Source organism: Eptatretus burgeri, chromosome 1 (genome assembly GCF_056783735.1).
Source record: "Eptatretus burgeri isolate ZD-2024b chromosome 1, Ebu_testis_v1, whole genome shotgun sequence".
Taxonomy (NCBI): domain Eukaryota; kingdom Metazoa; phylum Chordata; class Myxini; order Myxiniformes; family Myxinidae; genus Eptatretus; species Eptatretus burgeri.
The window spans coordinates 105,790,676-105,814,354 of NC_140961.1; the positions used below are offsets into that span (position 1 = coordinate 105,790,676).

General features: G+C 39.7%; 1 protein-coding gene and 1 long non-coding RNA gene across 6 annotated transcripts in view; one reads left to right on the top strand and one right to left on the bottom strand.

Moving 5' to 3' along the window:
- Positions 1–18,903, top strand: part of LOC147035128 (uncharacterized) — a 47,814-nt gene extending 28,911 nt beyond the window's left edge. The window contains exon 2 of the long non-coding RNA XR_015061404.1: positions 18,361–18,903. This is a non-coding gene — a long non-coding RNA (uncharacterized LOC147035128). The remainder of the gene's footprint in view (positions 1–18,360) is intronic.
- Positions 1–23,679, bottom strand: part of LOC147035127 (nucleosome assembly protein 1-like 1) — a 154,841-nt gene that overhangs the window by 31,166 nt on the left and 99,996 nt on the right. For 4 of the 5 annotated variants that reach the window (XM_085893847.1, XM_085893842.1, XM_085893856.1 and 1 more), the window contains exons 10-12: positions 20,508–20,656; positions 19,714–19,739; positions 18,356–18,496 (exon numbers count right to left, since the gene is read on the bottom strand). In XM_085893847.1, coding sequence (XP_085749973.1) covers positions 18,356–18,496; positions 19,714–19,739; positions 20,508–20,656 — 316 coding nt within the window. The remainder of the gene's footprint in view (positions 1–18,355; positions 18,497–19,713; positions 19,740–20,507; positions 20,657–23,679) is intronic. The other variant, XM_085893866.1, reaches the window with a different exon arrangement.

Genomic DNA, 23,679 nt, shown 5'->3' on the forward strand with positions numbered 1-23,679 from the left:
TGCACATCACTGAGTCAACACCATCTCGACTGTCAAGCATGGTGGTGGCAGCATCATGTTATGGTGATGCTTATCATCAGATGGGACTGGTAAGCTTGTCAGGATGGAAGGGACAATGGATGATGCAAAGTAGAGAAGAATCCTTAATGAAAACCTATCCCTTTGAATCTGAAACTGGGTGGAAGCTAAAATGCTAAAAATTTCACATTTCACAAAGCTAAAGCCACACCGGAGTGGCTGAATAAGAAGAAAATAAATGTTCTTGAGCGGCCCAGTCAAAGTCCTGACTTGAATCAAATTGAACATTTATGGCGAGACTTGAAGATTGCAGTCCAGACGATCTCCATCAAACTTGGCAGAACTAGAGCAATTTTCACATGAAGAATGGACAAAGATTTCACCATCTCACTGTGCAGAGCTGGTAGAAACCTACCCAAAACGACTCATAGCAGTCATTGCTGTAAAAGGTGCTTCCACCAAGTCCTGATGGAAGGGGATGAAAACTTTTACAACCAGTGAATTTTGATTCGTACATGTTTTTTTACAGGCATTCCTGACATGTAACCTCCTTCCACTATAACAGTGTTTAGTTTGATCTCTTCAGTTATGAATAAAAAAGTTCATTTGGAAAGATTAATTCATAATTCATCTAAATGTGGCAATATTTTGGAAGGGGGTGAATACTTTCGCATGCCACTGTATATCTTACAAGATAGTCCTAACCTCTTTTTGCGATGGAGGCCATCCACCTATTGCCGAGTTACATCTGGTGCAGGCCTAACACTGCACATCACCCAGTCAACACCATCCCTACTGTCAAGCTGTGCTTGTGATGCAGAAGCAATATGTCCAAAGAAGAAAGACTTGAATGGAAGCCAATCTAGTAGTTGGAGATCAGAGGGTTAGAAAAAAAGATGTTGAGATGTGGTGTAATTATCGATTCCATTAATTGGCCTCTTGTTTGAAAACTCATTTAAAATAAGCACATTCTCGGCAGGTAATGAAATTACCATTACATGGTGGATTTTCCTTTGTGTGTTGTTTTTTAATCAATAAAATCACTTTAAGATGACAAAGGAGTCTTACAATAATCACCGATCTTATCGCAGGTATCTCAGTCTGGAAAAACAGAAAAAAACCCAATTAAGCAAATTAAGCTATTGTTCTTAATTGCACACAATCAGTGCTTATTGCAACTGTTCCTTTTGTCCTGTTGTGTCCTGATCTGTACAGTGTACTAATTCTAGCTCTTCCATGATCCTCGACTATGTATACAAAAATGGCAAAATCTACAAACTACAGAAGCCTGGCTATAAAGTTTGTTTCTTAAAGGCAGAGTTTTGTTTCTATTCTTTATTGATTTACTTTTGATTTCCATGTGAAAAGACAAAAAGGTCAATTCTAAAAATTAAGTTACAGTTGACTTGTTCAATTGAATGGGATTGAACAGGCAAACCATCACCATATGTGAGATGTATAGTGAGGCATGTTTGTCAGTGTTGCTAATTAAAAGATTAAAAAAAAAATTATAATAATAATGCTTGTATCCCACACGTGCAGCATGATGAGCTGTTTGTTTGAAACACACACACACACACACACACACACACACACACACACACACACACACACACACACACACACACACACACACACACACACACACACACACACACACACACACACACACACAACACCAACCCTGTAAGCTCCAGTCCATGATACTTCTTCTACCTCATTGCATTTTATATGAGGTGAGGCCTAATGGTACCTAGTTGCTGCTGCCCCACCTTTTGTCCATTATTCCTCCACCACACTCTATCCCCAACCAACCCTCTACATTCTCCCATAACCCCCATCTTTCTTAATCCCCTCCTCACACACCCTTCCCATATCAGCAGAGGTCTTTCTGTTTCTCACTCAACCCGTGAGCTTTCTTTTCCATTCTCTCTTCTTCCATCCACACCAGGTACCAGCCAAGGAAGGATGCCACCTCAGCCAGCTCTTGACCAATCCCTCTGGCAAGCCCAACCTCACATAGATCTCCTCCCTTAGTTCGTCCAGTCTTCCTTTGCTCACCCTCTTCACTTCACTCCTGCTATCCTCCTGACCCAGTTGTTTTCTCAGACACGCAATCTCTTTTGTTGCTTCTCTGTCAGTGGCATCGTCTCCAGACCGTAAAGGTAGGCCAATATTACACAAGACCCCAGAACCTTCCCTTCCAATTTCCCCTGATATTTTCCTGGCTGCCATGAGTCCCTCCACTTTCTTCCATGCACATGCACCGACATGTATGCACATGCACCCACCTCCTCCACTCCTTTACATTTGAACTACCATCCTCGGTCAATGCTCCACCTAGATACTCAAGTGTTCTTCCCTTCAAAACTGATGTTCAGTTCCTTTTTCTTCTGTCCAACCCATATTATTTCAGTTTTCTCCGGGCTCATCCTCAATATACTTCTCTCAACTGCATCCTTCTGATCCTTCAACACTTCCTGCATTTCATGCCTGCTCTCCACCACAATAACTATATTGTCTGCATATTATGTTTCTTGGAATTCCACCCTTGCTGAGCTTCCTGCTCACGAGCTCCATCCTGCTGTGAGACTACAGATGGTGAAGTAGGGGTAACGACAGAACATTGGTTATGTCACCTACCATCGACAACTTAAAAAGGAAGGAAGAAACTCTTCACTATTTTAATGCCATGACAGTTACTGCAGTTGGAGAGGAAAGTTCCCAGTAGCAAAATGCTAAACCCACAACTGCCCATCCCAAGATGGGGGAGCTGCACGAGATAGAAAGCAGGAAGTGATGGTTACCTGAGCTTGATGAGCTTTAACAAGGCTGGTGTTGGCTTAGGGGTTAGGGTGGCTGGCTTGGGATCTTAGGATTCTAAGTTCAAGCCCTGCTGGGTTGATTCAGCCTGTCATCCTTCTGAGGTTGGTGAAATGAATGACAGCGTACTGGTATAGGCACAGCATCAGTGGCATAGTTGTGCCTCAAGAAAATGATAACTACCTGGCAGCTACGCTACCATATGCAAGAGCAAGAAGAAGAAGATGAGCTTCAACAATGAACAACAACTTCCAGACTATGTACATCCTGAAAATGTTGATGCAGATCAAGCCAGGAAGTGGCCACACCCAGCCATGGTTTAAAAATAAAAAAAAATTGTGGAACCAAGCATTGCACAAGAGTGTAATTTTTAGGCTTAAGAGATTTCCCTTGGAGGCATTTAAAGTCTGCAAAACTCTCGCTCTTCTTTGATCACCATTCAGGAAATACAACATTCATGAAATGCAAGATAACACATCTGTTCAAACAATGAATTGAAGAAGTGATTTCTGGTATGGCATGCAAAAACATATGCAGTTTAACAGATATTTGTCAATCAGTAGAATTCTTAACTTGCAGCTTGTGTATTCCAAGGCTTGATTGAAGCATATCATTGGGTCCGTAACGAATGTTCCACACCCTATTAACTTAATGCATCCACTTACTTACGAGTATATTCAATGTTCTAACCAAATTACTGACATTAACTTTAACTTGACATCTGCAACTTACACATTCCATTTAATCTTAGACAGTGGATTGAGCCGGGGAGAGAGAGCACTCAGTGGTGTGCTCTTTTACCACGTTATCTTTAACTTGAAGAAACCGAATTCAGACAATTGAGCTGGCTTTGCGTCATATCATCCAGAGGACAATGTGCTTTGAGATGCAGCACTCCCTAATTGGCAATGCCCAATCAGTATTAGTGGTTTTTAAAAGGAATTTTTACATTTCACCTGGAATTTAATTACAATTAAGCAAGCAAAGAAATGGCCGTAGTTTGGAATGACCATGATTGGTTTAGAAAGAAGCAAAATCAACCAACTGTTTTTGTCTCGCAAAGGTAAGGTTCAGATCTGAAGTTTCAACCACCGCGTGACCTTCATCACGGGACTGAAAACACAAGCCACGTGTTCCTGGTTCACATAGCTTTCCAGCAGGTGCGAAGGAGAGAGAGAGGGAAATCACAACCCGTATTGTTTCATTTCCTTGCTATTGAGAGACCGGTTCTATGGCTGTTACATGGCGTTCTGTTCCATGATCATTACACAACTATCGGGCCTTCCATTAAGACCAGGACACTGATCCCCTTTCAGGGAGCGCTCTCCACCCCCACTGGGCAGGGGGCTGAGCACGCATGCAAAATTTGACGAAAAACTGGAAGAATAGTTTGTGAACACAAACAATCATACAGACAATTCACACTTTTACAGTATGGATGATTATTATTATATTCTACACTGATCTAAGGCTGGTAGAGGAGATTGTACAGATATCAAATACAGGACAAGAACACTTGGAGACATGTGTATTTTAAGACAAATTCCAAGGACATTCAGAGACGATAGACAAATGAACACCATGTAAGGGATTATGAACCCAGGATTCCATCAGAATGTAGCTCCAAGCAGTCATACTCTGTCATATGTTATCCAGTAAGGCCCAGTGTTGGTTTAACGGTTAACCTGCTTGACTTAAAATCCAAGAGTGTTGAGCTCAAGCCCCTGTTGAACTGTTGAATTAACACCAGTTAGGGTCGACAGCCTGTCATCCTTCTCAGGTTGGCAGAATGAGTACCAGTGTGCTGGTAACAGGAGCGTTGTATCAGTGCCCCCAGAAAATGATGCAGCCAAGCAGCCAGAGGCTGCACATTAATAATTAAACACGTTATTTAGCGAGAACATTTCAGAAAGCAAATTGATATTTGCCAAACCTCTACGTTACCAGAGCAACAGTGAAAACTAGAAGGGCACTCAGTGGAGCACATACCTCCGCAACGTAATGCCTGATCCACGAGAACATATTGGGCCCAACACATTTTTGAAATATCATGATATATATATATATATATATATATATATATATATATATATATATATATATATATATATATATATATATATATATATATATATATATATATATAATCGATTTTGGCCCCATTTCTCAATGGTGAAGAATAACTTAAAAAAATGAAATAATTCTCGTAATCAGATCCAAATTCGGATCTTTACCAAAATCGGATCTTCACCACCCACTCAACCTGTCCACCAAGTTTCGTCCAAATCCATCGACAACTTTTTGAGATATCATGCTATGGATAGTTTTTGGTCAATCTCTCAATGGTAAAGAATCACTTTAAAAATTTGAGTCGTCGGATCCGCATCTTCACCAAAATCTAATCAGTTCATCCTTTTCACACACCCAACCTGTCCACAAAATCTCATCCAGAACCACCAACAACTTTTTGAGATATCCTGCACACAAACAAACAGACAAACAAGAAAAAGATGTCATGCAGAGCACAACACTTGCACAATTCACCCCCCCCTCTCCAACGGTTGCCACAGATACATCAAATTGTCCATTTCATTCAGATTAAAATTGACAATCGTAATCAAAGCTCAGGTCAATCGGATGAAAATTGATTATTTTTCAGATTTAAATTGATTTTACAAGTTTGACCTCGAGTTGACCTTTGACCTTTTGACCTCACAATAGTTGGTTTCCAAATTTAGTGATGGACGATACAATTGCTGCTTAATTTTCAGATGAATTGGATGAAATTGACGATTTTTCAGTTGAAATTTGATGATTTTAGAAGTTTGACCTTGAGTTGACATTCGACCTCAAAAATAGTTGCTTTCCCAATTCAGTGATGGACTGTGAAAATTCTGACCAACTTTCAGTTAATAGGATGTAAATTGACGATTTTTCAGTTTTAATTTGATTATTCGAGAAGTTTGACCTTAAGTTGACCTTTGACCTATTGCTCTCAAAAATAGTTGTTCTCCCAATTCAGTAATGTACTCTGCTCTGCAATTGTTGTTTTATAATCAAGTCAATCGGATGAAAATTGGCATTTTTTAGACAAAAAGTGATGATTTTAGAAGTTTGACCTTGAGTCAACCTTTGACTGCTTGATCTCAAAAATACTTGGTTTCCCAATGCCGTAACGCAATGTGCAAATCTTGTTCAAATTTCAAGTCAATCGGATGAAAAATGACGATTTTAGAAATTTGACCTCAAGATGACCTTTGACATTTGACCTCAAAATCGACAGACTTCTCAGTTCAGACTACCTCTTCAACTTGGTAAAGTTTCATGACGATCGGTTGAGAATTGTAACCTGTAGGAGAATGAGAGACAGAGAAACAGACAAAAACTAGAGGGGGAGCACTCGGTAGAGTGCAAAACCTCCGCCGCCAATACTGCTGGGTCACTTAAGTGAACCAGATATCCTATTCATTGTAGGTCAAAACGGATCAGACTCTACTGAACCACGATTGAATAAACTAAACTAGATTGACGCGCATGTAGAAATGCCCAAAAAATAAAATCGAAATTTTTTTGAAAAAGAAGTTGCAAAATTTCTGGGTTTTTTTCTCTAAGAAATTTTTTTGGGGGTTGGAAATCACTTAAAACATGTAGAAATGAAAAAAATAATTCAAATATTTTTCAAATAAAATCGAAATTTTTTGAAAAAAGTTGCAAAATTTTCTTTTTTTTCTCTAACAATTTTTTTTTTGGTTGGAAATCACTAAAAACATGTAGAAATGCAAAAACAAAAATTCAAATTTTTTTTCCAAAATGGCCGCCATAGCGGTCAAATTGGACTTTGGACCAAGTCCAAAATCTAATGGCATGATCCTTGGACCATACCTAATCCCCCCACCAAGTTTCGTCGAAATCCGTTGAGGAGTTTTTCCATAATACTGTTCACAAACACACAAACAAACAGACAGGGGTGAAAACAGTAACCTCCGTCCATCTTCGATGGTGGAGGTTAACAAAATCGACTGACCATTATATTTGAAAAAATCTTCCATTTTGCAAGTTACAAACGAATGAAAAATGACTCAGAGAGTGAAACTTGGTGAAACGGAATGGCACTCGGTGGAGCGCATACTTCTGCCAGGTTGAACAGTTCAAGTTTTGAATCCCATTGATAGGTCAAATCTGAATCCGGACCTTAACCAAATCGAATCGGATTGTTCTTGTCACCTAACCAAATCATCCATCGAGTATGGTCACAACTCATCCACAATTTTTAGAGATCTCATGTGATTATATGGTTTATGGCCACATCTCTCTGTGCTGAAGAATCACTTTTGAAATTCTCAGATCCAGATTCGGATCTTCACAAACATCGAATCAATTTGTCGTCGGCACACACCCAACATGTCCACCAAGTTTAATCCAAATCCGTCAAATTTTTGAGATATCATGCAGTATCATTTTTAGCCCCATCTCTCAAAGGTGAAGAATCACTTAAAAATTCAATAATCCTCGTATCTGGATCCAAATTCGGATCTTCACCAAAATTGAATCGATTCGTCCTTGTCACACACCCAAACTGTTCACCAGGTTTCATCCAAATCCGTCCAAAACCTTTGAAGATATCATGGTATATATCATTTTTGTCCCTCTCTCTCAATGGTGAAGAATCAATTTTTAAAATCTCAGATCCGGATACAGTTTCGGATCTTCACCAAAATTAAGAGTTGCTGTCCTTGTCCGGTCACCTACATACACACAAGAAATTCAGAACGATTGCTTGAAAACTGTGGCTAAAAATTGTGTGACAAACAGATAAACAAACAGACACAAATGTTACTGACCAACATACTTGGCCAAAATTTTTTTTCGCCAAGTAACAAACAGACAAACAGACAGAAAGGAGTGAAAACATAACCTCCTTCACCTTTGGTGGCAGAGGTAAAAAGTATGAAAAACAATGCATTTGCTGTAGTCAAGTGAAATCAGTTTGATCTCATTTTGGTTGAAAGCCAATAGCCTGGAGTTAGTCAAACCCTCGTTGCTATGGTGAAATAAACAATTTTTAATTTGGAGGAGGCACACTGAAATTTATGTGGGGTTCAACATGGTGGTGGCTGATGCATTTTGCAAGCATCGTAACCGGCAACCTCTCGATTCAATTTCCTGTACAACTCTCCCAAAACAATTTCCTGCAACCAATTTTGCTGCCATTTCTTAGCAGCAAAGCAGAGAAAAATGTTGCAACCCATGGGAAACAAAGGAAGCAAGCAATGAATGCTTCTCCTTTGTTTTGCAAGGTCATAATGATGACACTTATGTCATGCCCCTCCCTTAGCATGACAAGCACCAGCTGTTCCATTCAAAATGTTCTGCTGTGCAGCTTTTAATGGGGGTATTCAATGAACCACAAAAGTGTAACGTAGTGGATTACATTCCAACCACCATACCATCAAAGATCTGTGGGTGGAGCAAGATAAAAGCTCTGTGGTCATCCAGTAAAGAAACCACAACAGTATCAAGAACTTTACGACAAAGCATTGTAAAATAATCTGTTGGGAAAGTATATAGGGCCAAACCACCAATCAGAGGCCCAGGAAATTAGGCATTGGTAACCTAGGTAGCCCTATATTTACCAAAACCTTGCATAATACCCAACTGATTATCCCATTTCAGTCATTGTTCTCAGGACAATCAGGGATCAAACATCCATGGCTTTGTGGTTTTATCACTGGTGCAACACTCTTTAAAAGCAAATCAAGTCACAAAAATCGGAACAATGATTTCCTAATAATCCTTGGAAAACATCAGTTTTAAGAACCACTATAGCAGTTTTATTGTAGGAATTTTTAAAACTCAGGTTGAAAGGGAATCTCAGATGGTAGTGAGTTGCCCTCGGAGCTGTCTTCTTGCTATTCCTAGCAGCATAGGATCCGGCTAAAAGTGGGTTTTGGTGGTGGAGCAGGGCATATAACATGGAACAAGCCCTTTTAAAAAACAGGCTAATAAGCTGGCTGTCCCAATCTGTTTAATATAAAACAAGTTCCATCACAAGGAACTTCCAGGCAGGTGGAGGCCATTCGGTCCATCAAAGCCTCTGTGGTTGTTTGTCCATGCTCTATCTTTTTGAATGCTGAGCATCAAGCAAGGAGGCAGCGAGTACCATTTTCAAAGTCTTTGGGATGAACTTGGTGAGGGTCAGGGTTGAATGTATGGATGTTAAAGCTTGGAGAAAGACTTTGGTTTGATACTTTGGCCAACCTCTTTATTAAATAACTTGAGTGGCTCAAGCAAATGGCTGACCACTTCACCCCATTAGGATCCATTTTGTTCTTTAACTGCCATCGTGTCCCCTGTGTGACACAATGAATGGTGAGCCTCTGATGGGAGATCAGATCAGGTGTTTAAATATTTATCGAACCATTTAAATACTTTACCATCAAAAATACCGGGTCTCTATAAGACACAAAAAGCACTGGAGATACTATAAATAATGTGACCATACCTTGCATTTTAGGCAAGTCAACAACATCAACTACAACAACTACAGAGTTCATGAAACAAGTTACCCCACCCAGTGTTCAAGTGTACTTCAATTTTAATAAAATAATTATTTTAAAGATCGTTTAAAAAAAGATTCTGATTGTTTAGTGCTACTGAAACACTTATACATCACTCTTATACAACACCTTAACATGTCCAAGTACTGCTAAATGGAAGGGTTTTGAAAGTGCCAGGAAGATGATTTATATTCTATGTTCTACAGTCTATAATTCAATTTAAATAAAATAAAGATTGTAAAAGTCATAAATAAATAAATTCTGGATTTTCCCACCATTAATGCAGTGCCAATTCCCTCCCTTATGAGTGCTGCTTCATCAGGATGAAGATTACCATACTGCAGTTGAAGGCATCGAACAGCGCTGAAACAACCATTTATACCAATACACTGGCACTAATTTTGCCAATCTTGGAAGGATGACAAGCTGAGTCAACCACACCTGGTGTTAATTCAGTGACCAACATGGTTCAAATTCAGGACCCTAAGATCCCAAGCCAGCCACCCGAACCACTCAGCCAACACCAGGCATTACGCCGCATGTTACATTAGTTATTTGTGTCTGTTGTTTGTGTCCTTTATGATGTCCTTAACAACAGTAAGTTTCATGTTTGGAATGATTTTCAATTTCATTGCCAGGGTAGGCGGACAGAGTAAAAAAAATCATCTCACTCCTCTCTGCGCATGTGCGATTAGGATGAATTCAGATAGAAAGAACTGTTATATGGCAGGTTTGTTTTCCTAATCATGCTCTGATTCGCGTTTAAAATACAACATTCAATTTCAATAAGTCGTTCCTCTATCATAAACTGACGTTTGTGGACAGACGAACGGGTGGACAGACATGAACCAATTGTTTAACCCCACTTGTCGTTCCATATGCGTGGGGTAACAAATGCTATATTGTATCTCCATAATAATCTCTTATAAGAAAGCTGTTGGAGTTTGCTCTGCTTGCAGTTTGTATCAGCTGGAAACGTCTAAGTTTAATTTAAAGTTGATTACATCAGCACTCAATTTGGCATGCAACAGCTGGTAAATTATTCATTCATAAATATCACACTGCTTATCTCAAAAGATATGCACAGGGACTGGCTGAGTTTGAGGAAAGTGGACAGACAGAGCCAAATATTGTACAATGCTAGCAATCATTGTAAAAAAACAACATTCTCCGCAGAGATCTCCACTTGGAATAAAGGACTTTCAAAATGATGTATAAATGATAAATTAGGCTTTTGGACATGCGGTGTGTGTGTGTGTGTGTGTGTGTGTGTGTGTGTGTGTGTGTGTGTGTGTGTGTGTGTGTGTGTGTGTATTTTTACACTGATTTGGTTCTGATTGATGTGCACTTATAACTGGCTATTGCTAATGTGAAATCTGTGATTCAAATGGTCTTTTGAACATTTATTTTTCAGCATTTGGACGATAGAGTGGCAATTTCAAAGAGGGTTAACAATAATTATTGTTCTGTTCCTGAATGCAAATCGGACTCACAAAAATATAGGATATATGAGATATATGTGTGGATTCGGGTTCCTATCATTTCCTTATAATTAGCTCGCGGCGGCCATGGTTGTAACAGAAATAAAAACACACACACAGACAGACAGACAGACAGACACACACATTCTCCTTTTATCAATAGATGCAAAAACTAGTACAATTTCTCTTGTGCAAGAGCCAAACAACAACAACAAAATATTTATAACAACACTCACGACCCATTAAACATCCTCTCCAACCCACCACCCCCTCCTTCCAATCATGATTAATAGTAACTATCATTTTAAAGTAATCCTGTGTATTGACAAACCCAAGATATGACCTTCCATACGTAGATGTTACAAAGCACGAAGGTTTTGGTAGCACACCGGCCGATGTACTTTCGGCCTTTCATCGGCCCACCATCGGTGGAAGTTTTTTTTTCAGTATGGGATGAAAGATATTAACTTTTTGGACGAGTTGATCAGAAACTTCTTCAACTGTTTCATTGTGCAGAGACACATCCCTTTCTCGCAAGTACGCTTACAATTATTTTCAGCTTCTTTAATAGTTTTGTTCATCGTTTCATTCTGCAATTATTATATGGCAGGCTTGAAATATGCCCAGGTTGTTCTGATTGACTTCATTACTTGGGGTTTCTGTACATGTATGCTGAGCAATCTGGGGCAGATCATGTCATTTCAAAAGTACCGTATTACCCTGTTCCACCACCCAAATTGGAGCATTGTAGAATGGTCACATGGAGTTTGCAATATTATTCCTGGACAGACACAGCACTGTGATCCTGCATTACCTCAGGAGAAGAAGCTTTATTAGATGTGACAGTGGAGATCGAATAAATAAAGAAATAAGTTTACAAATCCATACAAAAATGAATATAGATAATAATAACAATAATACTAATAATGACGTCGTGGCACTGGCAGCCAGGGTTAATACCCCCGACCCAATTTGTGGGGATGGGCGGTTAACACCGGCAGCCTGGACGGTCGAGCAGTCTTTCCTTAATAGAAGGCGGACACGTAGATCCTCGGAGATTATCACATGCCAGGAAGGGTGGAGCGCAGTGTGGGTGAGACGGGGGGGGGGGGTACAGAAATGGATCCACAGGGGTGTTTATACTCGAACACCACCACAAATACATGGATACAGCCTGCTAAAATGAACACATTTAATGAAAATAGACAAATATTTTCAAAGTACAATAATAATACGTGAGGTGAATTGAACTCTAAATCGAGGTACCTCTACACACGGACTTAAATACAGACAAGGGGAAAGAAAATGAAAGGAAATCCCTCCTTTTATTCTTGTATTTAGCTTGGCCAAGATATGGTCTTTGTGGAACTTGGAATCAAGGCGCTCCTATTTGTACATGCAGACACTAACAAAATGGCGCCAAGTCGCTTCTCTCACAAAGGGACAAACATACAATACGTCAGGCAATTCATGAGCAGTCTTCAACACAAGACTCGGAGACCCCGTGCAGCTGCTTCATGCGTAGATAATCCTCACCGACCCACTATTTGACATACACGAGGCTCAGGGTCCGTTTCTCATGACCCAGCCAAGAGTCAAAAGCTTGCTTCACCTTGTGAGCCAAATCACCTCAACACGAACACAAGAATCGTTGCCATCTTCTTTATGCATCAAAGGAAAGCCAGCCATAAAGTCCTGTTCTTACAGGCCATCTCCTAACTACGCTCTTTCTCGACCGCGTGCATCCCTCACTTCGCACTCAACCGTTCCTCCTCCACACTCAATTCTGACTCACTGACATTGGTGAACCCCTATTTCCTCTACCAGGGCGTGGCTTGCTCGTACGAAACCTGGGAAGGCTGGGCCTCTGCCCGCTGCTAGCTTCTCACCTCATACCCATCAATCATTAGCCTCGGGGGTGGGACTTCGAAGCCGTCACCCTTGGAGGTGGGGCTTCTGCCTGCTCAGCATGTTGGCTTGTAAATGCAAAAACATAGGAATATGTTACAGAGGGGCAATCACATACTCGGGAAACTTATTCCAAATCCCTATCTATTTAACACCGCACCACCTCCCGTGTGGTGACATTTACACTTAAGCTCATAGTTTCCCTACTTAATTATATCAAGATGTCTCCTACACGTCCACGGACCAAATAACTATTCAATCCTAACTTTCCAATTAAATTCCTCCATCTATCCCACAACTGTAAATATATATATATATATATATATATATATATATATATATATATATATATATATATATATATATATATATATATATATATATATATATATATAGAGCCTGGTGTTGGCGTCGTGGTTAGGGTAGTGGCTTGGGATCCAAAAAGGTCCTGAGTTCAAGCCCCGTTGGCCGCTTGAATTAATATACACCAGGAGGTTGACTCAGCCAGTCATCCTTCCGAGGTCGGCGAAGTGAGTACCAGTGTACTGGGCCCAGTGTACGCCCCGGTTAGGATAGGTGTACCATATCCCTGTGTAGTAAGAGGCGACCAGGGTTTGTGTCAGGAAGGGCATCTGGTGTAAAACCTATGCCAAATCATTATGCGGATAATAACGGATCATCCGTTGTGGCGACCCCTAAGGGAGCAGCTGAAAGAAGAAGAAATATATATATATATATATATATATATATATATATATATATATATATATATATATATATATATATATATATATATATATATATATATATATATACTGGTATGCAGCGATAGGTCGCCGAGCATGGAAACTTTAAGATATAGAGCAAAATTGATGTCATATAGCGGATGGGGAATCACCTTAAGATTATGCATATCAAATCTCATCCAGTTCCATCTATTGATAACTACTCGGTATCCATTTGAATAAAAAGTACTGAAAATGTGGTTTGAAATAGGAAATCCCCAAAGTTCGAGGGGGTGCTGTGGGTGAACAAATATCTAAATCGAAAATCCAGCTTGATTGTTTGTGCACAATTTAATCCAGACGATTAGTGTGAATTTTCATGACCATCCGACCATAACCCTAGGAGGAGTAGCATTTGGCTCCAGCTCTCGCATATTATCGATTTTTGCACTAATTGACCTTTGACCCCTGACCTAAGCAAAATCGGTCAATATGTCCTGAGGCAAAGTTGTAGTACTCATTGAGTACCATGAACCTGCAAAGTTTCATTCGTATCGATGCACTCACCTGGTCACTAGGGGGCCTTCAATTTTCGCCAATTTTCACGCATACCCTAATTATAGGGGGTGCTGCGGGTAAGGTATTCTATATATCACAAAAACAGGAATATATTTGATACAGTATCACCTGTAGATAATTCTTGCCAAATTTCATAACCCAACGTGGGATAATGGCTTTCGAATTGATTTCGCGTGAACGGTACCGATTTTGAAGGTTTTTCGGTTGTTGCTAGGGAACCAAAGCGTCCCTAGCAACCATGACAATTTCCAAAGCACTTGGTCATAAGATGTTCCTACCACCCGAGTTTGGTCAAAATCCGCCCACGTTTACTACCAATTATGCTGATGACAAATGCACAAACATCCAAACAAACAGAAAGAATTACTGACAATAAGTCACCTATTTCGGCTCCCAATATATATATATATATATATATATATATATATATATATATATATATATATATATATATATATATATATATATATATACATATATATTCAATTGGCCAGCCTTATGGTTCTAGCTCTCCCCCAACCAGCTCCTCTGCCTCCTCTCAACCCCATAACCAAATATATTCAATCCTAACTTTTCGATTAAATTCATCCATCTACTCTCACAACCGTAACAATAATAATATTTCCAATTGGCCAGCCATTTCATGTTAGCTCTGCCCCAACCACCTCCTCTGCTCCCTCTCAACCCCACAAACAACTCTGGCTGTTATCAGCAAGGTGCCAGCAAACAAGTTTAAAAAAAGAAGAGAATAAATAAAAACGTCCACTATTCAAAGTTATATCCACCAAATGATCAGGTGTCACAGCAGAAATGTAATGAATTGTGGGATTATTTGGCAGAAGTTTGGTACATCTGTTCTATTTCTTCCCCTAATTTGCTTGATATATTCCAACAAAATTCTCACATGCAGCATATGTATTTGTGATGACATACTTTTAATTGCTAACAGCAATGGATAAATAAATAAAACAAGAATAATTGAAAGTATCATTGATAAATTGAGGATAAATAAATTGAGAGTAGGAAATGTAACACCGCTATTTAAGAAAGGATCCAGAGAAGAATTTGGAAACTACAGACCTGTTAGTTTGACTTCAGTTGTGGGGAAGGTGTTGGAGACATTAATTAAGGACCAGATGAGGAACCATTTTAATAAATACAAACTAATTAAAGGTAGTCAGTATGGGTTTACCAAAGGTAGCTCCTGTCTAACAAATATTTTAGAGTTCTATGAAGCAGTGTCGGATTGGGTTGATGAGGGACAGGTTTTTGGACATAGTCTATCTTGACTTAAAGAAGGCATTTGATAAGGTACCACATTGAAGGTTGTTAGCCAAAGTGAGGGCTTGTGGAGTGGCTGGTCAGGTAGTCAATTGGATTACAAACTGGCTTAGTGATAGGAAGCAAAGAGTGGCTGTGATTGGGAGGATGTCTTGCTGGGAGGATGTAAGTAGTGGGGTACCTCAGGGATCAGTACACAGACTATTACTATTCATTATTTGCATCAACGATTTGGATAATGGGTTAAAGAGTAAGCTTTCCAAATTTGCAGATGACACAAAGCTTGGAGGTAAGGTGGATTGCAGAGGGGGTGGTGATCAGATACAGGAAAGTATTGATACTAGCTTCATTGGGCAAAAGATTGGCAGATGGAATTTATCCTGAGCAATTTTAAAATGTTGGGGATGGGAAAGAACAACGAAAATAGAGATTACAGGACTCAAGGGGTAATTTTGGAGCATGTCACACAGGAGAGGGATCTGGGGTGGTAAAAAATATGGGAGGTACGCAAGCAGCACAGTTCCAGGCAGCTATGGGTAAAACAAATAGGGTTTTAGGTTGTATTCTGAGGGGGATCATTTATAAAGCAAAAGAGGTGGTGTTCACATTGTGCAGGAATTTAGTGAGGCCACATCTAGAATATTGTGTGCAGTTTTGGTCACCACAACTCAGGAAGGACATAGATGCCATAGAGAGGGTTCAGCGCAGGGCCACTCGATTGATTCCGGGTCTAGCTAAACTTAGCTACGAGGAGCGGCTGAAGGAGACAGGGCTTTGTACACAAGAAAGGAGGTGGTTACGAGGAGATATGATGGAGACTTTTAAGATAATGAAAGGTAAAGATAAAATAAGTGCAGATGAATTAGTCAACAGAGTAGTGATAGGACCAGGGGCCATAGCCTGAGAGAAAAGAAAAGGAGAGTTAAGATGGCATCAAGGCAGGGGACTTTTACTCAGGGAGTAGTTAATGCATGGAATGGCCTCCCTGGAAAGGTCGTGGCAGCAGAAACAGTAGATAAGTTTAAATTAGAATTAGATAAGTACCTGGAAGTTATGGAGTTAGAGGGGTATAGGGAAGTTGGCAGGACTTTTGGGTAGCTTGAGCATCGATGGGTGATTGTGCGCATGTGTACGAAGTGCTGTTGGTGGGGGTCTCGTCAAGGGGTGTTGTGTGGTTGATGTTGTTTTTTAACCAAGCCCATGCCCCCTCCCCTGAGTAGAGAAAAAAAATACAAAAACTACGAAAACTTTAACATAAATAAAATAAAAACACAAAAACACTTTAAAAAAAATAATAAATTTTGCATTTTCTTCTTTGGATGTTGTGTTGTTCAATTAGTGTGGTGTTGCTATCACACAGGCATGATGGGCTGATTGGCCTCCACATGTGTCTGATTTCCTTGTATTTCCTTGTAAGAAAAAGATGTCGTGCAGAGCACGATACTTGCAAAATCCACCCTCCCTCTTCAAAGGTTGCCATGGATACATCATATTGTCCATTTCATTAAGATTAAAATTGACAACCTTAATCAAAGCTCAGGTCAATCGGATTAAAATTGATTATTTTTCAGACTGAAATTAATTGCAGAAGTTTGAGCTTGGGTTTACCTTTGACCCTTTGACCTCAAAAATAGTTGGTTTCCAAATTCATTGACGCACTATGTAATAGCTGCTTAATTTACAGGTTAAATCAGATGAAAATTGATGGTTTTCAGATGAAATTTTATGATTTTAGAAGTTTGACCTTGAGTTGACCTTTGACCTCAAAAACAGTTGCTTCCCCAAATCAGTGAAGGGCTATGCAAATATTGTCAACTTTCAATTTAGTCGTATATAAATTGACGATTTTTTTCATTTAAAACTAGCTGATTTTAGAAGTTTGGCCTTGATTTGACCTTTGACCTTTTGTTCTCAAAAATAGTTGGTTTCTCAATTCAGTGATGCAATATGCAAATCCTGTTCAAATTTCAAGTCAATTGGATGAAAAACGACGATTTTAGAAATTCGACTTCATCATGATCTTTGACCTCAAAATCAATAGGCTTCTCTGTTGAGACTATCTGTACAACTTGGTGAAGTTTCACGAAGATCGGTTTAAAATTGTGACCTGTAGGCAATTGACAGGCAGACAGAATAACAAGAAAAAGACATTGTGCAGAGCATGATATTTGCAAAATCCACCCCTCTTCAAAGGTTGCCATGGATACATCAAATTGTCCATTTCATCAAGATTAAAATTGACAATCTTAATCAAAGCTCTGGTCAATTGGATGAAAAATTGATTTTTTTTCAGATTGAAATTTGCGACCAGAGTTGGCGTCAGGAAGGGCATCCAGCCAGAAAACATTGCCCCAAGAAGGGAACCATGATTGCATGGAGTAAAAAGAAGGGAACCGCAAAAAGCTAACCCCTGTCAGCAGGGAAAAATGGCTGTAAAAGGCTGTTTTTTTATTTCAGATTGAAATTGATGATTTTAGAAGCTTGACCTTGAGTTGATCTTTGACCTTTTGGCATCAAAAATTGTTATTTTCCAAATTCGGTGATGCACTTTGCAATTGCTGCTTAATTTTCAGGTTAATCGGATGAAAATTGGCGATTTTTCAGATGAAATTTGATTTTAGAAGTTTGACCTTTGACCTCAAAAATAGTTGCTCTCCCAATTCAGTAATGCACTATGCAATTGCTGTTTAATTTCCTCCATTTAGCAGATCATCAAGATGCAGTTTCACAAAATGTTAGGCAATGCCAGGCTTATAACCAGTGACGTTATGTGAACGTCAAACACACGACGAACGAAAATGCCATAAAAGTGCCAAGTTGGATGGACAGTAGCAGAACAATAATTGTTGTGTGAATAATTTGTCATTACCATGATTGGTACATGATGTATGATAGGTACTGTGATCCCAATGTTTACAAACATACTCTGCTTTACTTATTTGCCTCATTCTCCCTTCTACATTCCCTTCTTACAAATCATTACATCAGATTCTTCAGTGTCATCATCATCGTAATCGTCAAGAATTTCTCCAGTGAAATAGAGGACAGCACGAGGAATGAGTCGCTCTCGAAACAACTGCCCCATCTCAAAATCTGTCGCCAACAATGTCGCTTCTTCTTCATCCTGCATGTCGGAGGAGGAACACTGAAATTTAATGGAGTTCAACATGATGCTCAGACCCTGCACCTCGCAGTATGTCCTCCACCACACATATTTTACGAAAGGATCATGAATTAATTAACATCATTATTATACTCTCTTTCACCCCTTCTTTAAGGAGAGCTAATGTACGAGATTAAACTACATTTTGGGAGAGATTTACAGGAGGAACAGGGAGTGAAGGAAGCATTTCACTGTGTCGATGCAAATTTCTCCAAAATTAGCATAGTGGGTTGAAGGGTGATAAAAAGTGAAAGCAAAAATTTTGCCAATTAAACTTGATTGATAATTAACTTGAAAAAGTAAATGTTTTTAGTACATAACACAATGTTTTGTTATAACCCCTTCATGGGAAATGTACTCAAATACAACATGATTATTACATGTATGTGTTTGAACATGTATCTATTTTAATAATATATTTGCATTCTAAATGGCCTTGTATCTCTTTTCTGTATTGGAAGATAATCAATCTGCTCAGTAAAAATACCCCTTGTTCCTCAAAAGAGATTGGCCTTCCAAATAAACTTTACTCTTTATTCAGTATAAAAGAATCATCGATTATTATATGTTGCTTATTCAGGGATGTTTACATTTAAATAATTATATACTGGTATCTGAAAGTCTGGCTGGAAACAGGAGTCAAGCTTAAATGGAATGTGTGTGAAGATAATGTCCAGAATTCCTCTCAACCATCAGGTCATAAATATTCCTTAGCCCTTTGAGATCAAGTTAACCATGCATTTTTGCTGGAACAAGGCTGTGAGTGATCTCTTCCCTGAACCCTAAAATGTCAAGCCTTGGCACCAGTATGTATATAGGATGAACAGACATTGTCTTACTGAATACTATATAAAAATTCAAAGTCTCCATGTACTGCAGAGTCTGGGGAAGAGTGTGTTGCTTGTTGAATTACACCCCGATTCTCCATATGTGCATATGTTTTGTTTTAATAAATGATTCAAATGTACAGGGGGAATTGAGAATTCTTCTACAACTGTCTGTGAAACAAGAAAAAAAAAAGAGCCTGGGATTGTTCAACGATAGATCATTTTCAATGCATCTTTGTCATGCTGCATCAATATATTCCTTTATGTTATGTATACTATATAGACAACATCTCTGGCAACAGTTTCACTTGATAGCATACGAGTCACAATTGGCGGTTCTTCCAAACTCACCATGTCATCAGCCATCACCAAAGGTTCTGCAAGTAAAAATTCACAATAGCACAATTACGATAAGTCCAGTGCACTTGTCTGAAATGTGCTCTGTAGCTCACAATTATTGACTATTATTACTGCACAATCAAGTGAATAACTCAGTAACTAAAAAAAGACAAGTCCACAAAATGATTGAGACAACAGGAGGATACATGAATTAATTAATTAATTACAGGCCCATACTCTTTTGGGAACTCCAACTAGTCGAGAAGTGCTTCTAAGCTGACCAATTTGGGATGGTTGGACACTCCCGACAGGATATTTTACACAAGGTGCAGGAATTAGGAATTTTTTTTTGGGGGGGGGGGTTGGGGGGCAGTGATAGCTTTCCTGCTTTTCGCAAAATACCTTGTGGGATCTACAATATACACCAACAACCAGTGCTGGCTATGGTGACCTTGAGTTTAACGTCCATCCGATGGACAGCGCACACGTTGATGCATCTTTCTACCTGTGACACACCAGAGTGACAGTTTCTAGATTGGCTGGGATTCAAACCCAGCTGGCTACACAGCTCAGAGGCAAATGTGCATAGCTCTAGGAAACCCTGCCAAGACCAAAATAAAGAGTCGGTAGATTGATCGTTTCAGGTTTGTCATACTAGACTTTGCAGTTTGCAGTTGGCAGAATCTATGACAACCACAATTGCAAGAACCTCAGAATGGAAAGTACAAAGCAAAACCAAAAGCACAACCAAGTCGAGTGCAAAAGCACAGAATAAACTAATTAGAAAATAAGACATTAAGGCTGACCATGAGGGGGGTTGAAGAAAGAGAAAAAGGATCTTGTGGGTGAAGACCGCGTCACACGGCGTGCACAACTGCTGCTTCGATGTTTCTGCAAGTGTTCCTGCACAGTGTGCGCTGTTACATCCCGGCCTTCTCGCCAATTTATGGGGCATCTGGTGCATAGATCCGAGAGTGAGGTATCAAAAGTTGCAATGCAGGAATAAATACAATTCCTTCAATTTTTTTTTTCAAAAAAACAAACCAAATGGCAATCCTGTTGCTTGGAGATGGATGTTACAATAAATGACTTTTATCAATGTACAGTGCGTGTATTAGTATCAATGTACAGTGCGTGTACATTTGGATGTTGCAATATAGCTATTATTTGGCTTAATATCCAGTGTCAACTATTCATTCATTCATTTATGTTGCTCTATACAGAGCGTTGGTTCTTCCGATGCAGTTTCTTTGGCAAAGGGTTACAATCATGGATGGGATGCCACTCTCATACCGGACTTTCGACTGAATGTGCAGTAATTTGTAATTTTTTCATGGTGTTGGCAATAGCTCACTTATTCTTCATGAACGATACCGTGAACAATATTCTATAGTGTCGACCAACTGATGCCAGCAGAAGAGACGCCGGTTTAATGTATATCTGAGATACAGCGCATGCATTGATTTATGGCCTTGCCTGTGAAAAATTGGGATGACAGTTTATAGCTGGATCGAGATTCAAACCCAGAGGAGACAACTAAGGTGGGAATGTGAATCCCTATATGCTATCCTTTTAACCCCAGTGTCAACTATCTAACCCTAAAATTAAACTTTTTGGTAAAGTCTGGACAACCATGAGTCGTGTTTAGAGAGCCTGATTGAAAGAAAATGTATTTCTCCTCATCGGGCAATTTGAAAGATACCTCTCTTTTATATCTGCAATCAGGCTGTGGCTGCATCAAATACCTGGAATTGCACAAAAAGACATGTAGTTTGAATGATCAGAGGTTTGTACATGCTGCTGTCGACATCGTGAATGCAAGCAAATATACTTTGCAGAATAAAACAATTCTTTAACATGTGTCAGGAAGAAATACTCTTTATCATGCAAGCAGACTGATTTGGTGACCACAGATTATCTACATATGACTAAAGCTCTCATCTTGTGTGGATGTATGTATGTGTGTATGTATGTATGTTCCCAAAATACAGCCAAAACGATACACAATAGCACAAAAATATTAGAGCTACCTTACTCACCATTCACCTGTGGTGTGCTGTATCAAGTTTCGTTCAAATCGGGCAACGAAAAAATTATTAAAAAATCAATTTCCAATTCAGTCAAGTACTCTTCGGGAGTATTTGATCAATGCAAACAACCTCAGTGGTATAGTTCGCTGGAGCTATCTCTCTTTTTTTCTTGAAAGGATTTTTTTCATCAACCGCTGTCACAACGGGAACCCAACAGGTTCACGGGTCGTTTAGTATAAAATAAAGTAATGAATAACAGTCAAGGGAACTTCCAAGAGTGGAAGAACAGTCAGGGGAATTTCCAATTGCGGGCAGAATCTATCTCGGGGGAAAGTAAGGGCTTTTAGAAGATATTCAAGTAGAAGGAGATGAAGTGAAGAAGTAGCAAGAAAAAAATGAGAGGTGATAAAATTCCAGGGCCGGATAATATGCATCGTCGAGTATTGTGGGAGGTGGTAGAGCAGATAAGCATGGTGGGGACAGCGTAAAGCTACTAGATTGATCCCAGGGCTAGCTCGATTAAGTTATGAGGAAAGGGTGAAGGGACAGGACGTTTTACATGAGAAAGGAGGTGATTATGAGGGGGTTTAAATGAGAGGTTTAAGCTCAAGAAGGGTGTGGACAAGATAGGTGCAATGGAGTTTTTCAACAGAGTAGACAGTGTTAGAAGAAGGGGCCATCGCCTTAGGGTGAAGACGAGATTAAGGATGGTTTTACGGCAGGGGTCTTTCATTCGGAGAGTGGTTAATGTTAAGAATGATCTATCCAAAAGGTAGTGGCAGTGGAATATGTGGATCAGCTTAAATGGGAATTTGTTCGGTTCCTGGATACATTGGAGATTGAGCGGTATGGGGATATTGGCAGGACATGTCGGTGGCTTGTGTGTGGATGGGTGATATTATACTGGGTAGCTTCACTCTTTGACCCACTGGCGTAGCGATGGGGGGGGGGGGGGAGCGAAAGGGGCGATCGCCCCAGGCGGCGCTTTGGGGGGGGGCGGCAAATTTGGTATTTTGCATCTAGCATTACCGACACTTTGTGCCATTTTGCCGTGGCGCATGAAAGAGCAAATTAAGTTAGGAGTTGAACTATGCAAGTGGCCCCACCCTCCGTTTGCTGACCAATGGTTTTGGCCAACGATATCGTGGCCAACGATTTTCAAAGGTTTAAAATTAATTTTCTATATTTCCTTTGAAATCCTGTCAGATAAAACACTATTATCTATTTATTTCGAAAGCAAAAATGCCACAGTTCTACTTTTGAATGCCGAGGGGTGGTGGGCAAATGCGACATGGTGCTTCACTGAGGGGAGAAGCCAGATGACCTCAGGGTCTCGCTGCTGATCGCTGCTGATCCCCCTCCCCAGTGTTGGGATTCTCTCATGATCGATAAGTTATCAACATCATGGAGCTCTTGTTCCCCCGCCACCAAAGGTGAAGGAGGTTATGTTTTCACCCCTTTATGTCTGTTTATGTCTGTTTATTTGTTTGTCTTTTTGTGTACAGGATGTCTCAAAAAGGTGGGGATGGATCTGGGTGAAATTGTGTGGACAGGTTCGGTGTCTGACAAGGACGAACTGTTTAGATTTTGGTGAGGATCCGGATCCGGATCCGACTACTGGAATTTTTTAAGTGATTCGTCACCATTGAGAGGTAGGGCCAAAAACGATATAGTACTATATAGCATGATATTTCACAAAAGTCGTGGGCCCGATATGTTCTCGTGGATCAGGCATTATGTGGCGGAGGTTTGCACTCTAATGAGTGCCCTCCTAGTTCTCTCTGCTTCCCTCTTTGCAGGGTTAGCATGCTGAGCTTGCTTCTGAAGTTGTTTTTCTTCTCTCTTTTTTTCTTCTGCGAACGTGAGGACAAGGAAGTGACATTATTTTTATGCTTTTGGAATACTTCTGGCATCTTGTTGAATAAGTTGGGCCAATTTTTATACATTT